The sequence below is a fragment of the Myotis daubentonii genome, chromosome 13 (genome assembly GCF_963259705.1).
Source record: "Myotis daubentonii chromosome 13, mMyoDau2.1, whole genome shotgun sequence".
NCBI classification, from domain to species: Eukaryota; Metazoa; Chordata; class Mammalia; order Chiroptera; family Vespertilionidae; genus Myotis; species Myotis daubentonii.
In genome coordinates, this window is record NC_081852.1 from 55,635,791 (window position 1) to 55,650,117 (window position 14,327).

Sequence of the window (14,327 nt, forward strand, 5' to 3'; positions counted from 1 at the left end):
CTGGTGGGTTGGGAGGGGTGGGTCCCTTCAGCCTAGCCTGTGCCGTTAGCAGTATGGGAGCTTTTGGGGAGTGTCCGACTGAAAGCTCAGGCCCGCTCCCCACCACTGCCACTGTGCTCGCCAGCTGTGAGCCGGCTTGCGGCTGAGTGGTGCTCCCCCTGTGGGAGCGCACTGACCACCAGGGGGCAGCTCCTGTGTTGAGCATCTGCCCCCTGGTGGTCAGTGCACGTCATAGTGACCGGCCGTTCCGATGTTCGGTCAATTTGCATATTACCCTTTTATTATATAGGATCTTTTATGTTGGTTAACTTTAGTTGTTCTGTTTGGTTCTATGCTAATGTACAAAACAAAGTGTTGTGTCCTGGAAATTGAGATTTTTTTATGAGAACATAGAGGGAAAGCCTAGCTTGCTGTCAAGTCTTGAATTCCCTTCCTAATATTTCTGTATGCTTGTCCCACTGGTCCTCACATCTCGTTTTCTCAGGTTGGTTTGACTGTGAACCCCCTCCTAAGACTGCTGCTCAGCCAACACTCTACTTCCCCCCTGAACTTTCTCATCTAGCTCTTTCTTTCTTAACTATCTGCTGTCACTTTTTAAAATCATTTGAAGCATTTTCCCAGATCACACAGAAGTATATATTAAGGATAGAAGTACCATTAGAGTCAATTGTCCCCCTTTTCCTGTAGAAAGCACTTACAAAACCCTGAAACAAAAGTACCAGAGAAAATAGAAAATGCTAAATGTGGCAGTTTGAAAAGCACACGAGTTCATTGTGTGATGTTTACTTTTGTCATGTATAGATGTGGCAATGATATATGCATATTAAAGAGATGCCGAAACCGGTTTGGCTCAGTGGATAGAGCGTCGGCCTGCAGACTGAAAGGTCCCAGGTTCGATTCCGGTCAAGGGCATGTACCTGGGTTGCGGGCACATCCCCAGTGGGAGATGTGCAGGAGGCAGCTGATCGATGTTTCTCTCTCATCGATGTTTCTAACTTTCTATCTCTCTCCCTTCCTCTCTGTGAAAAATCAATAAAATCCATAAAAATAAATAAATAAATAAATAAATAAATAAAAGAGAATAATTCTTAAAAAAAAAAAATAAAGAGATTACTTAAAGGATGGGGACCTGTGTGGACTTATTAGCTTCTGTGACATTTTTCACATAATAAAGTTTGTAAACATCTTATTAAGTCAAAGGAGGGGAAAAGGCAACTTTGAGAAGCCTTTATGTTCATACTAGTGACCCGTTGCGCGAAATCGTGCAAGACCCGGGACTCCCCACCCCCCCTGCCACACACACCATGGGACCGCCTCGAGTCCCGAAGTCTCACCCCACATGGCTGGTGCACTGCGAGACAGCCCCGAGTCCTGGAGTTCCGCCCGTATGCCCCATCTCTGGGCCATGTGCAGAAGCCGCTGGCCCTCACCCTGTGGTGCGCACTCGGGGCTGCGGAAACCCTGGCAGAAGTTGTGCGAAGTGGCCGCCGGCCCTGCCTCCGCTGTGCCTGCCACCATCTTGTGATGGCATTATGGTGTGAGGGTCAATTTGCATATCACCTCTTTATTTTATAGGATGTACAGAAAACAGTAGAACATTGACTTTCAAAACAACTCTCTACCTAGTCAATTCCACATCACAGTGGCTGCAGGTTTCTCTCTTTTGCATACCTTAAAAAGATCTGAATCACTGAAGTTTTGACTATAAGCAGCAGAAACAGCTCTGTCTCATTTGGGCAGAAACGTAGTTTTCTGGAAAGTATAGCAGTGATTAGCTCCCAGCATTCAAACTTCCATTCTTTCTAATAATTGCCCTCACCCAGTGTGTTTGGCTCAGCACATGGCCTCCCAGCTACAAACCACATTTCCCAGCCTTCCTTGCAGCTAGTGTGGCTGTTGTATACAGTTTAGGTGAGTAGGATGTGCGTGGAAGTGCTGTGTGGGAATTTCAGACCATGGAGACCTTCCCCGCTGGCTGGTAAATGCCAGTAACTAACCAGGAGCCCTTGCTCACTCGCCTCTAGAATGTTTTATAAGAGAGAAATTAACTTATAGCTTATATAAGCAACTTATTTTAAAAAATAATATTTTTTATTGATTTCAGGGAGGACAGGAGAGGGAGAGAGATAGAAACATCAATGATGGGAATCATTGATAAGCTGCCTCCTGCACGCCCCCTACTGGGGATCAAGCCTGTAACCCAGGCATATGCCCTGACTGGGAATCAAACAGTGACATCCTGGTTCACAGGTTGACGCTCAGCCACTGAGCCATGCCAGCCGGGCTAAGCAACTTATTTTTGATTCTCTGAACCTGCACCCTCACTCATACGCAGGATATTGAGTGGCTCACCGGGAGCATGGAAGGCTAGAGAAACCGTGGTTGGAGAGGGGCAGGCATGGAGAGAAGCAGTTCTAAGGTGTCCCCACATCTTTGTGTCACGTGGGAAGATTTGAAATCCTGCCGGGTCGCATCTGCTGGGCTAAACCTAGGTTGTCTTACCTGTGCCATGGCTGCCTAGAGAAACAGAAATAGAGAATTTAACTTTCCTGATTTGTGTAGTGCGAAGGGATCCTGTATCTGAAACAAAATTCACATAATGAGAGATTTTGCCAGACAAATGATTGGAATCTTCTGAACAAATACATTTACATAAAATATTTAAAGTGTAGATCATCATCATAATTGACAAGGAATGGGCTCAGTGGTTCTCTCTCGTCTACTCGGAAAAACTTAGCAACGTGAAATCTATGGTAAGATTGGACAGGTTGAAAAGACACAAACCAGCAGTCTTCCGGGGATGATTTTTTCTTAATCCATTACAACAAAACTTTCCCCCTTATTCTATAAAGGTGCAAAACAGGTTCCCATCTTCTTTATACAAGATAGTCACTTAACCATTTGAAGATGCTCCCCATTCCTTTCCTTTTCCAGATATCCTGCTCAGTGCTATCATTAAGTCCTTTTTACCGTCTGTAGAATATTCTTTATGTTTCCACTACTCCTTTTCAACCTAGCCAGCTCCGACACAGTTCTCGTATAAGGATTGGTGTTTTCAGCCTTTAAATTATGTCACGTTATTTGATAGTTTTGTGTGGTGCCTCTGATTCTTCATTTAAAGTCACGCTTTATTTGGACTTATTTCAGTTTCCTGCATGTTCTCCCTCCCTTACTATTTCAATGCCATTCTCATTTCTGAACTTCCTCCTGGAATAGCCTCACCCCATTAACATTCTAAGACCAGGGTAGGTCCCCCTGGTATATGCTTTCATGGGCCCCTAATTTATAGCACCTGTCACATTTAGGTTTGTGTGATCCTTTGATTATCTTTCCTACTGGCATGTGAACTCCATGAGTTAAGAATGATTATGTTTTGATCACCTTTGTGTCCTCAGCACTTTCTGTAGTCCCTGACATATAGTCAATATTTTCCTTTTTTGAATGAATGAATGAATTAGAGATGTGTTAGATTGCTAGTGCCGTTCAAGATAGATGTTTTAGAAGACTAATATCCAGTACATTATGTCATTTGCTTGACATAGAAAACATAATTTTAAATATTGAGAGAAATGATAGAATTTGAGCATCTGGTTCTTGGGTCCTTTGTCTTGTATTTGTTGCAATCCTTTGGTTTTAAATTTTAACACTTGCCATTGGGTGGCAGTGTTGGCTACTAGAACACACTTAAGCTCCCTGGCATTATTCAGGTTGTAAAAACGTGGTAATTTTGTTTGTTTTAGAAAAATAGAAACTCAAACGCATAAATATTTTAATCCTAAAGAAATCTTTCTGGGTTAGTCATATAACATGTTAGGACATAGTTAGTTACTTTAGGATAATATATAAGAACTCTGGGTCCCAACACAATTCACACCTAGGTTCCTTTCTTTTAGAAGTTTACTTAATTCCTGAATACTTACAGCCACTTGTTTTGTTGCTTCTGACTTAGATAAGCAGGATAAGTAAATCCTGCTCTCAATCCTAGCTAACTCTGTGTTTGTCATTTTCAACTAATCAGAAGGAAAGTCTGCTGAGCTTTGTTTTAAGCCTTCCACAATTGAAAAATAATAAGTTGGAAACCACTGCACTTTGCTGATAGAAGGGCAGTTTCTTTTCATCTTATAATAATACCAGAGGCCCGGTGCATGAAATTTGTGCACTGAGGGGCGGGGGGGGGGTGTGTCCCTCAGCCTGGCTTGCACCCTCTGCAGTCTGGGATCCCTCAGGGAGCATAACTAAGCTGTCAGTCGGATATCCTTAGCACATCCTTAGCATTGCCGCAGAAGTGGGAGAGGCTCCCGCCACCATCGCTGCATTCGCCAGCCTGTAAGCCCGGCTTCTGGCTGAGCAGTGCTCCCCCAGTGGGAGTGCACTGACCACCAGGAGCAGCTCCTGCATTGAGCATCTGCCCCCTGGTGGTCAGTGCGTGTCATAGCGACTGGTTGTTCTGCCAGTCGATTTGCATGTTGGCCTTTTATTATTTAGGATAATTGATCTAAACTGTAAGAACCAAGTATTCTTGGGACATACCAAATCTAATGTTTACCACTCACACAGTTCATTGTTCTTTAAAATTAAAATATTTTCAAAGTAGATGAAGACATTTAAAAAATACACATTAAAATGGATTCCTGGCCTTTAGAGATTGGGTTTATGGCCTAAAGAATGTTTAGAATGGAGCTTGAAACAAAATAAAATTTCTCTAATGATGTTAGAAGATAGGACTCTTGCATTGTTGTTATCCTATTTTGCCTGTTATTGGAGCACTTCAGATTCATTACAAATATTAAATCATAAGACTATTTCTGGAATGTTACAGGTAAGTTATGTATACTGCTCTTAAAATCTCCTTTCTCAGCATATTTCTCCCTTCTGTTAGTGATCGAATTTCTGTTTAGAAAATTGCCTTTCACTCGTTGAGAGTAATCTTGATGGTATGAGATTTCTAGATACCTGCCTATTTTAATCTCAATTTTTCAGCTTCTTTTTAGAATTCTCTGAATTTCTCCATATTTTTTCAATAAAGTCCCATTTTTCCTAGCCAAAATTAGTTTCTGTGGCTTAAAACCAAAGAAATCTAACTGATATCCTAAACCTAGGGATACAGTTAGAGAGCGTATATATACTCTGTTGTTAGAGTTATTTAAAGTAACAGAAGTATATCTAAGGTGTAGAGTTATTTACAGAAACACAGCCTAACAACCTGCATTTGATATTAGTTCAAAGGTAGCAGTATTTATGTACATTTTCAATTGAGAACTGCAAAAAGAAGATAAATAGAATTTGGTCTTTTACATATGTGCCTTGATAGAAAAGAAATATATATTTTCCCATGATGGCATAAATTAAATATGAATTTGAAGATATGAGCCAAAACTGTCAAAAAGAAGTCTCAAATTCTGGAGTAAGATTTTTCTCCCTGAACATCCCTGTTTTGACTGGATCACGTTTTGGTTTCTTTACCTACTTTAAATGATATAAGGAGACTCCACTCAGACTCTTTCTTGCTTTCAGAAATCAAAGCCTGCTATTAAAATATTAATCAGTAAATATTTATCTCATTGTTGGAGGAGATAAAATTTTACTGCTAGGTTCTCCATTCTGCATCTTTGTACTTAGCAGTTATAGTTTTTCTAGTAACATTAGACATCAGTATATTCATCTGTTCATAAATGTGGGGCACCTTAGGGGAATTACTGTTTCACTCACTTTAAGTCATTGCATTTTTTATCCTTCTTTATGGAAACAAAGTTATTTTGTGTAAAATAAATACAGTTTTTGTACTGATTTCCATTTCCATTATAAAATCAACGATAGATTCCTTTAGATAAACTTTTTCTACTGTAAAACAGTTACAGCTTGTAGTTATAATGTGGGGAAGGAAGAAATGTAATTCAGTAGTTCTGGGATTGCTTTGGAAAACCTTTCAAACTTTGTAGTACTTTCTTTATTCTAGGTTTTGTCTTTGGCAGTTATTTGCCAATTGGATTTGTGATTATAGGATTGATTTTTTTTTTTTTGCTTGAAATTTTACTTTTTTTGGGGACAGGTATATTTATAATATCTGATAAGACTAGTCTTTATTAACCTATTTTGCCTGTAGACTTAACTATACTTAGTATAATTGTGTATAAAATGAGGGGATTTACTTAATAATAACAATTAAGTTACTATTATGAAGCTTTGTTATAGTATGAGGTATTAAGTACAATCTCATTTTATCATCACAGAATCCTCTGTTCTTCTAGGAGTGATCTCCACGATTAAACTGAAGCTTGGAGGAGTGAACTCATCCTGCGTTTTACAGCTAATAAGTGGGAAATCTAGGTTTGCTACCTGCTCACGCTCCTAACCTTTTATAGCTCTAAGGTTCTATTCATTCATTCATTCATTCAATCGTATACACTGAGGCCGGTCATGTAGGGGTTGAAGGCTATATTAAGGATTTTTTATTTTAAGTCTGATGGAAAATTATGGAAAGATTTCGAATAGGGAAATGATAGGAGTGCATTAATAATTCTAGTTATTCTGGTTGCCTTGTGGAACAAGAATGGAAATAAAGAGACCCGTGTGGAGACTATTGTAATGGGCCAGGTCAGAGTGGCTGGTAGCTTGGAGTAGGGTTAGTTGTAAAGGAAGAGATCAGTGGCTGGAGTCTGATAGAGGTGATAGACTGTAAAAATACTTAGAATTGTAAGGTAGGGATACTCAGACAGTCAGAATGGGTGCTGACCTTGGGCCTGGAGCAGGGCCCTGGAGGAGCCGTGCTGGCCGTTAGTTGTCCATTGTGGGGAGGTCTGTGGTCTGTGTCACCTCCGGAGGGGCCAGGGCAGCTGGGAAGGGAAGGCAGCACCCACTTCATTGAAGCATTTCCACGTTTGAACAGTCACAAAGGCTGTGTCCCTGCATACCTCATGGTGTCAGTCCAGGATTTATTGCTGGATTGGGTTTGCGGTGTGGGAGGAAGAGAGAACTCAAGGTCTTTGCCCTGAGCAACTGGGCGAATGAGTGCCATTTACCGAGATGATAGACATGTGAAGGAGCAGATTTGGGAGAGAAACGTCAAGATTTTAGTTTTGGATGAGTTAATTTTGAGATGATCGTTAGACACCCAAGTGGAAATGTCATGAAGGTAGTTTGACTTAACGTCTGGAATTTCAGAGAGATTGTGGGGCTGGAGATACACAGTTCAGTGTGATCCATGCATAATTCTACATTCTTTCCCCACAAGAGCTGTCTCTCTGCAGCCTGTCACTAATGCCTGAAGTTACAGCATTAGAAATTCATTTATGCTGTTTGGATTATTAAACTACACATAACCCGTGGGAAAGGTGGCATATTCAATCTTTATGAAAACCCACTGTGATGTGAATCATTTTATGACATCCTTTTCGAGGCAGCCGAGGTCTGCCTACCTTGGGGAGATTCCCATGCTGATGGATGGAATGGTGCAGGGGTCACGCAGAGAGGTTGCCTCAGAAGGCTTCCCATGACATGTTTATAAAAACGGAGTCCTGGGTCTGGCCTGTGTTGCTCAGTGGTTGAGCGTCTACCTATAAACCTGGACGTCACAGTTGGATTCCCCGTCGGTCTGGGCATATTGCCCAGCTTGCAGGCTGGATCTCCAGTGGGGGGGCATGCAGGAGGCAGCCAATCAATGATTCTCTGTCATCATTGATGTTTCTATTTTCTATCTCTTTCTCCTTCTCGCTTCCTCTCTGAATAAATGAAAAAATATATTTTTTTAAAAAGGGAGTCTCAGATGGCTTTAAATGTAGATTTCTTTTTTTAAAAAAATATATTTTATTGGTTTTTTATAGAGAGGAAGGGAGAGGGATAGAGAGTTAGAAATATCAATGAGAAAGATCCATCAGCTGCCTCCTGCACGCCCCCCTCACTGGGGATGCGCCTGCAACCAAGGTACATGCCCTTGACCGGAATCGAACCCAGGACCCTTCAGTCTGCAGGCCGACGCTCTATCCACTGAGCCAAACCGGTTCGGCAAATGTAGATTTCAGTGTTCGATTTTTAATGCATGGCGAAGGCTTTGTGTTTATAAAGCGTTCTTTATATTCATTTGTGTTTTAAATTAATATTCAGTTTGTAAATTTACATTTCAAATCATTTGTCATAGAATGCAGAAAGCTACAAATTAAGACATTCAATCTTCCTTTAAACTTTTAAGTTCTATTCATAAAACTTCCATTCTATTTATAAGCTTATGAGAGTAAAAGACAATCTGTAGAGTTTGGCTATAGACTGTTTCTTTTAATGATCTCTAGAAGTTACATAAAATGTGGTAGCAAAATAGATATAAGAAGAATATTGACTGCTATTTTCTTTTGTGTAGAAAAATGAGAGTCATTTTAGATTACAGAGTAAGATTTAAAAAAAATCTTTGTAATTCTGTTTCCTGTATTAAATAATATTTAGTTTAAATAAATTAAATTAGTTATTAGGTATCAGTTTCCAATAACTTATACAACTTACCATTTGGCGGTCACAGTTCTGAAATTGGTTTCACTGGGCCAAAGTCAGGGTGTTGTCAGGGCCACACCCCCCTGGAGGCTTGGAAAGAACCTGACCCTGGACTCTGCCAGCTGTTAGAGCTGCAGTCCCCACCGCTCTCCCGGCCCCCTTTCCTTTCCTCCCTCTTCAAAACGTGCCGCCCAGGGTCCTGCATCAGCGGCCAAAGCTTTTTCTTCTGTGGTCACATCGCCCTCTCTCTGTAGGACACCTGTGTTTACTTAGATAATCCAGCAGAAGCTGCCCAGCTCAAGATCCTAAATTTAATCACATCTGCAAAGCCCCTTTGCCAGATAGGTGACATCCCCAGGTTCCAGAGATTAGGACCCGGCTATCTTTGGGGGCCAGTACTCAGCTTTCCACAGCCTTGCTCTGAAATATTTTGCTGTAGTGAAGATTTCATAAAGATATTACTGATTTCAATATATCCCCAACTCTCTTAAGAATTTTACATGGTGGTAATCCCTATCAAATGCTGTCAAGAAATACCCTGGTATTATTGGACTGCATCTGACTCTGTGCTTTCAGATGTTAACAGTTTTTAACATTCTATTTACAAAGAATTTCAAATTTATAGAAAAAATTTAAGAATAACAATAGCAAAGAATATTAAAATGTCCTTTAACCAGTTCACCTGTTATTAATATTTTACCCTATTTGCTTACTATTCCTGACTTACATGATTTAAAATAAATCCATATTTCCTTCTTAAGAAAATAAAATACAACAGTGTGGTGACTGCAAGGGGTAGCTGGGGGATGGAGGTGGAGGAGGATATAGTGGGTATAAATGGTGATGGACGGAGACTTGACTTGGGGTGGTGACCACACACTACAGTGAACAGATGATACGTTGTAGAATTGTGCACTTGAAACCTATATAATTTTGTTAACCAGTGTCACCCCAATAAATCCAATGAAAAGGAAAAAAAGAACAAAACTTATACCAGTAGATATATTAGTTACATATAATGTCCATCTGCTCTCATTTCTCTTCAGTTAAATTAGAGGTTGGCAAATGTTTTTGTCAAGGACCATATATTGTATTGTAAATACTGTTGGCTGTGTTGACTATATGATCTCTGTTGCAACTACTCAACTCTGCTGGTGTAGTGCAAAAGCAGCCATAGACAGTTCTTAAGTGAATGAGCATACTGTGTTCTAATGAACATTTATCTAGATTAACGGGTTTGCCTGGATTTTTCTCATGGGCTGTTGTTTGCCACCCCAAGTTAAATGAGTTCTAAGTGATTCAGAATTGTAGTTAAAAAGGTTTTTTTGTTTTGTTTTTTAATAAGTGTGTTCCTTTAATTTCTTCGATTGCATAGAATGGGTCAGAGAGTTTTCATTCAAAAATAATAAATTTTTAAATATCTGACTTAAAGGATTGTGTCATTATCAAAGAGATAATCTCTAGGGTGTACTTAGTTGCACTTGAAAAAATACAGACTCACAGAATGTAAGCTTTGGGAAGGACTTCGAGGATGAATGAATGAGTGAATGAATGAATGAATGAATGGGGAGTGAACAGATAATAGATGTATGGAATAGTGTTTCTCCAATTAGGGTCATTTTGGAAGTTTAAAATTTTGTGATTCAATGATAATCTATAATTTTTTGGCATAGGCAAATTTAAGATCAAGTCATTGATCTCATAGTTGAGTAAAGATGCACTTGATTGCAATGCCAGCCTCTGTATTGACTAAGTTGGGATCAAGTAGTATCTCTTATTATTGGCTAAAAAGAAAATGATTGAAATGTGCTGATGCTCTGATGACAAGCAAAGGTCAAATGCTGATATGGCATAATGTATGAATTAAAAAGTTTTATAAAGGGTAGAAGAAAGAAAAGTGATGGCAAAATTATCTTGTCAAAATAATGTAGATATCCTAAAGTTATGTGGGAAAAAGTACTATAAAAATTAATATCACTTCATCCTGGGACCAATTATTTAGTGTGAGCAAAACAGTATCATTTATCATATGAAGTAAACATTATATTTATTGTTTTTAAAAGTTCATTTACATGTACATATAATTTATAAATTTATGCTGATTTTATATTTATAAAAGAACTTTAAATGTAAGGAGTTTATGTCTAGATTTTGTTTGAGCATATTTGAGTTTCATTAGAATTAAAAATCATTTACAAGCCCTGGCCGGGTGGCTGCTCAAGTCGTTGGCTCATCGTCTTGTACACCTAAAGCAGTGGTTGGCAAACTGCGGCCCCTTGAGTGTGGCTCTTCCACAAAATACCACATGTGGGCGCGCACGTACAGTGTGATTGAAACTTAGTGGCCACACTCGAGGCCAAAGAGCCGCATGTGGCTCGCGAGCTGCAGTTTGCCGACCACTGAAAAGGTTGCGAGTTCCCAGTCAGGGCACATGCCTAAGTTGTGGGTTTGTTTCCTGGTCGGGGTGTGTACGTGCAGGCAGTTCTCCATGTTTCTCTTTCCCATCGATGTTTCTATCTCTCTCCCCCTTCCTCTGTCTCTCAAATCAATAAAAACATATCCTCGGGTGAGAATTAAAATACATCATTTACGAGCCTTTAAGTTTAGTGAAAATATATTCCTTTAGGAGCATTCCTTCCATAACTTAAGTTTGAGAAACACTGATCTAGGCCAGTCTCCTACATTTAACAGATGAGGTAACCAAGACTCATGAGTAACACCACGAATATGGACAGGAAAAGGCAGTGTTTTCAACTTACAGTATTTAAGTTATCCTGGCCTAATTAAAATAAGTTTATTATACATAATATTTTTTTTCTGTTTGAGGATAGTAAGCACTTCCTACAGATAACAATTTTGGTTATTCTTAATAGTGCTAAGAAAAAAATGTAATTTTTATTTTTATATTAGCTTAGTAGTTTACACTTTGTAAATGCTTTCATCTCCACTGTCTTTTAAAAAATTAAATATAATCACCCTTAGAGGATAGATCGTTATTTCTGTTTTATCGATGAAGATTTGATGATGGGAGAGATAAGCAGACTTGCTCAGTCACATGTCTAGTAAGTGATAGAACTAGGATTATTTCAGATTTTGTGACATTTATTTGAACGTATGTAAGTTTGATTGAGTATATGATTTGGCTCCCTGTAGGCATTCCATTTCATGTTAGAATTTCCCCTGTAAGTTGTAGTTTAGATCATTTATTATGTACATTTATTACTATGATGAGCATTGAATTACTAATTCTCCTCATCCATATATTCCGGTTTGTAATCGAAGTTCTTTGTAACGCACTGTGTTGTTTGATTTTTTTTATAGGCCCTGATTGCTCTTTGAATGTTCCTTCCACTGAGTCGTACTGGATTCTGCCAAACGTCAAACCCTTCAGTCCTTCCGTAGGCCGCGCTTCCCATAAAGCGGTTTTACACGGGAAGTTTATGTGGGTGATTGGTGGATATAGTTTTAACTACAGTTCTTTTCAAATGGTCCTGAAGTAAGTATGTTTTCCAGATTTTCACAATCTATTATTTAAGCTGAGTTTTTGGTAATAGGACTATCCTAAGTGCCTATTTTATTGCTGTCAAAATTTATGAATTTTTTCTGATAGTATCTTTGTTACATGGAACTTGATTTGAGAACCTATGAATTCAATATATTCATCGTTAAATATTTGTCATTATGCATATAGATTTGTTTTGTATAGATATTTCATAACCTCTCTAGAGTGCTTTTAATAAATTCTGAGTAAGAAAATATTAATTAAAGTAAGGTGAGGCCAGGCCTGTATCAGACATTACGAATCCTGTCACATAATATTGTTTTCAGAATGAAGTGTAATTGCCTATATAAAAATTCTGACCTGTAAATTAATTTTTCTGAACTTTTTGACTTTGAAATGATTTTACAACCTTTTGTTGGGAGAGAGTGCCTGTATTGTAAAATAGATCACTCATTTGCTGATGTCTCCATGGAGATTATCCTTTGCATGATTGGATGTTGCAGAGACCACATGGATGGCAGCTTACCTAATTTCTTTTCAACTGGTGATTGTATTTTATGAACATTCAATAACAGAACAAAAGAACAAAAAGAAGAATAATTTGATTATCAATGCTGTTTTCAGGAGTGATACTCATAATATGTAACAACTGGTGCAACTTGGGCACCAACCAACAGAACTGACCCTAGACAATATACCAAAATGGTGTGTACCCAATAGGTTGCCTGATGCAGCAGAGAAATACACAGGACACCCAGTAAAACTTGAATTTCAGATAAACAATGAATAATTTTTCAGTATAAGTAGACCCTTGCAATATTCTTTTTTGATTTTGTCCCAAATATTGTACGAGTTCTGCCTATACTAAAAAATTATTTGTTGTTTATATAAAATTCAGATTTAATTGGGCATCCTCAATTGTATTTGGTAGTCCTATCCACTAACAATATTAGTCCTATTAATGTTGGGTATTTTAAAATTCTACTGCTTATAAGAGGAGATTGCTTTAAAACTATGATTGAATATGACTCGAATTAAAGTATAAAATAAATAATTTATGTAGGGAGGGAGAAAGTTTTAGGTACATATTTAAGTAGACAATTAGAATCCTATAACACAATATATAATGGGTAAAATATAGTAGAAAGAATTGAAAGAGTTGGTGGGATTAAAATGAATTGCTAAAATAGGAAAAGAACCTGAAGAAATGAGTTTTAAATGTGGAAACTAAAAGGAAATTAACTATGATTAATGAAAATGAAAAGTCTGTGAAAATAAAGTAAAATGGTTTTTGCATTTTTAATGAGCTATAAGAAAGAACAAAGAAGAATACAAAAGACCAATGTGATCCACAAAGCCAAAGATGTTTACTCTCTGGCCCTTTACAGTAACTTGGTGGAAAGCAGTGTGTTAGGTGCAGATGCTGGTAGAGAGGTAGACGTAGCTGAGTGAGTCTGTGAAAGTTATGTTCTGATTGATTCTATTCCCTCATTTGTTTCATTCACACGTATCTTCTAATTCCAGTGTAGGAAAGAAGTTAACCATAATGCTGAAAACAGTTGTTGGTAACCTTCCCTTTTTGTGTGTGAAGAGAGCTTGCTTGCTTTCCCTGATAAGTTGGAGGAAGAAAGAGAAGAGATGATAATTGATAGTGAGCTTCTTAAACAAGGTCCTAGTCAGTTCTTGGCTGGATGCTTCCCTCTATATTTTGTCAAATTGAAGAGATGTGAGGGTAGAAGTATGATGGTAACAATTGAACTGGAATTCGCTTAGATAACCATTTGAGATTCACAGCTTGGAACTTCTATTTTCATATATATATTTTTAGAGCAGACGAATAAAGATTAATTTTCATTTTTATCCAGTAATCCAGTAGTACCTTCTTTTTACAGAAACTTCTATCTTACTAGATTAATGTCACACAATCTCAAATGATCAGTAAACAAGATATGTTTGTGTGTAGGAAATAGGTACTTCTTGGTTAACTTATATAATGCTGAGCTACATGCATGTAAAAGAATAAAATTGAATACATAAAGCAAATGGCTATTTTAAAAATGGAGAGAATTTCCATCCATTTCCAAAGGAAAAAGCTGGCTCTTTTTTTTTGCTTCTGCGAAATTTATTATTATTATTGTTATTTCATTGAATTTATTGGGGTTATATTGGTCAATAAAATTATATAGGTTTCAAGTGTACAAACCTACAACACATCATCTGCACATTGCATTGTGTGTTCATCATCCAAAGTCTAGTCTCCTTTCATCACCATTTATCATCCCTCTTCCACCTGCCTCCACCCCCCTCCCAAAGGTAATCACTATTAGTTGACTGTTGGTTCCATGAG

The 14,327-nt window shown here is 38.2% G+C and overlaps 1 protein-coding gene across 3 annotated transcripts in view; it reads left to right on the forward strand.

Annotated features, from left to right (window-relative positions):
• Positions 1-14,327, forward strand: part of ATRNL1 (attractin like 1) — a 464,000-nt gene that overhangs the window by 35,651 nt on the left and 414,022 nt on the right. For all 3 annotated transcript variants that reach the window (XM_059661523.1, XM_059661521.1, XM_059661522.1), the window contains exon 6: positions 11,800-11,974. In XM_059661523.1, the coding sequence (XP_059517506.1) occupies positions 11,800-11,974 (175 nt within the window). The remainder of the gene's footprint in view (positions 1-11,799; positions 11,975-14,327) is intronic.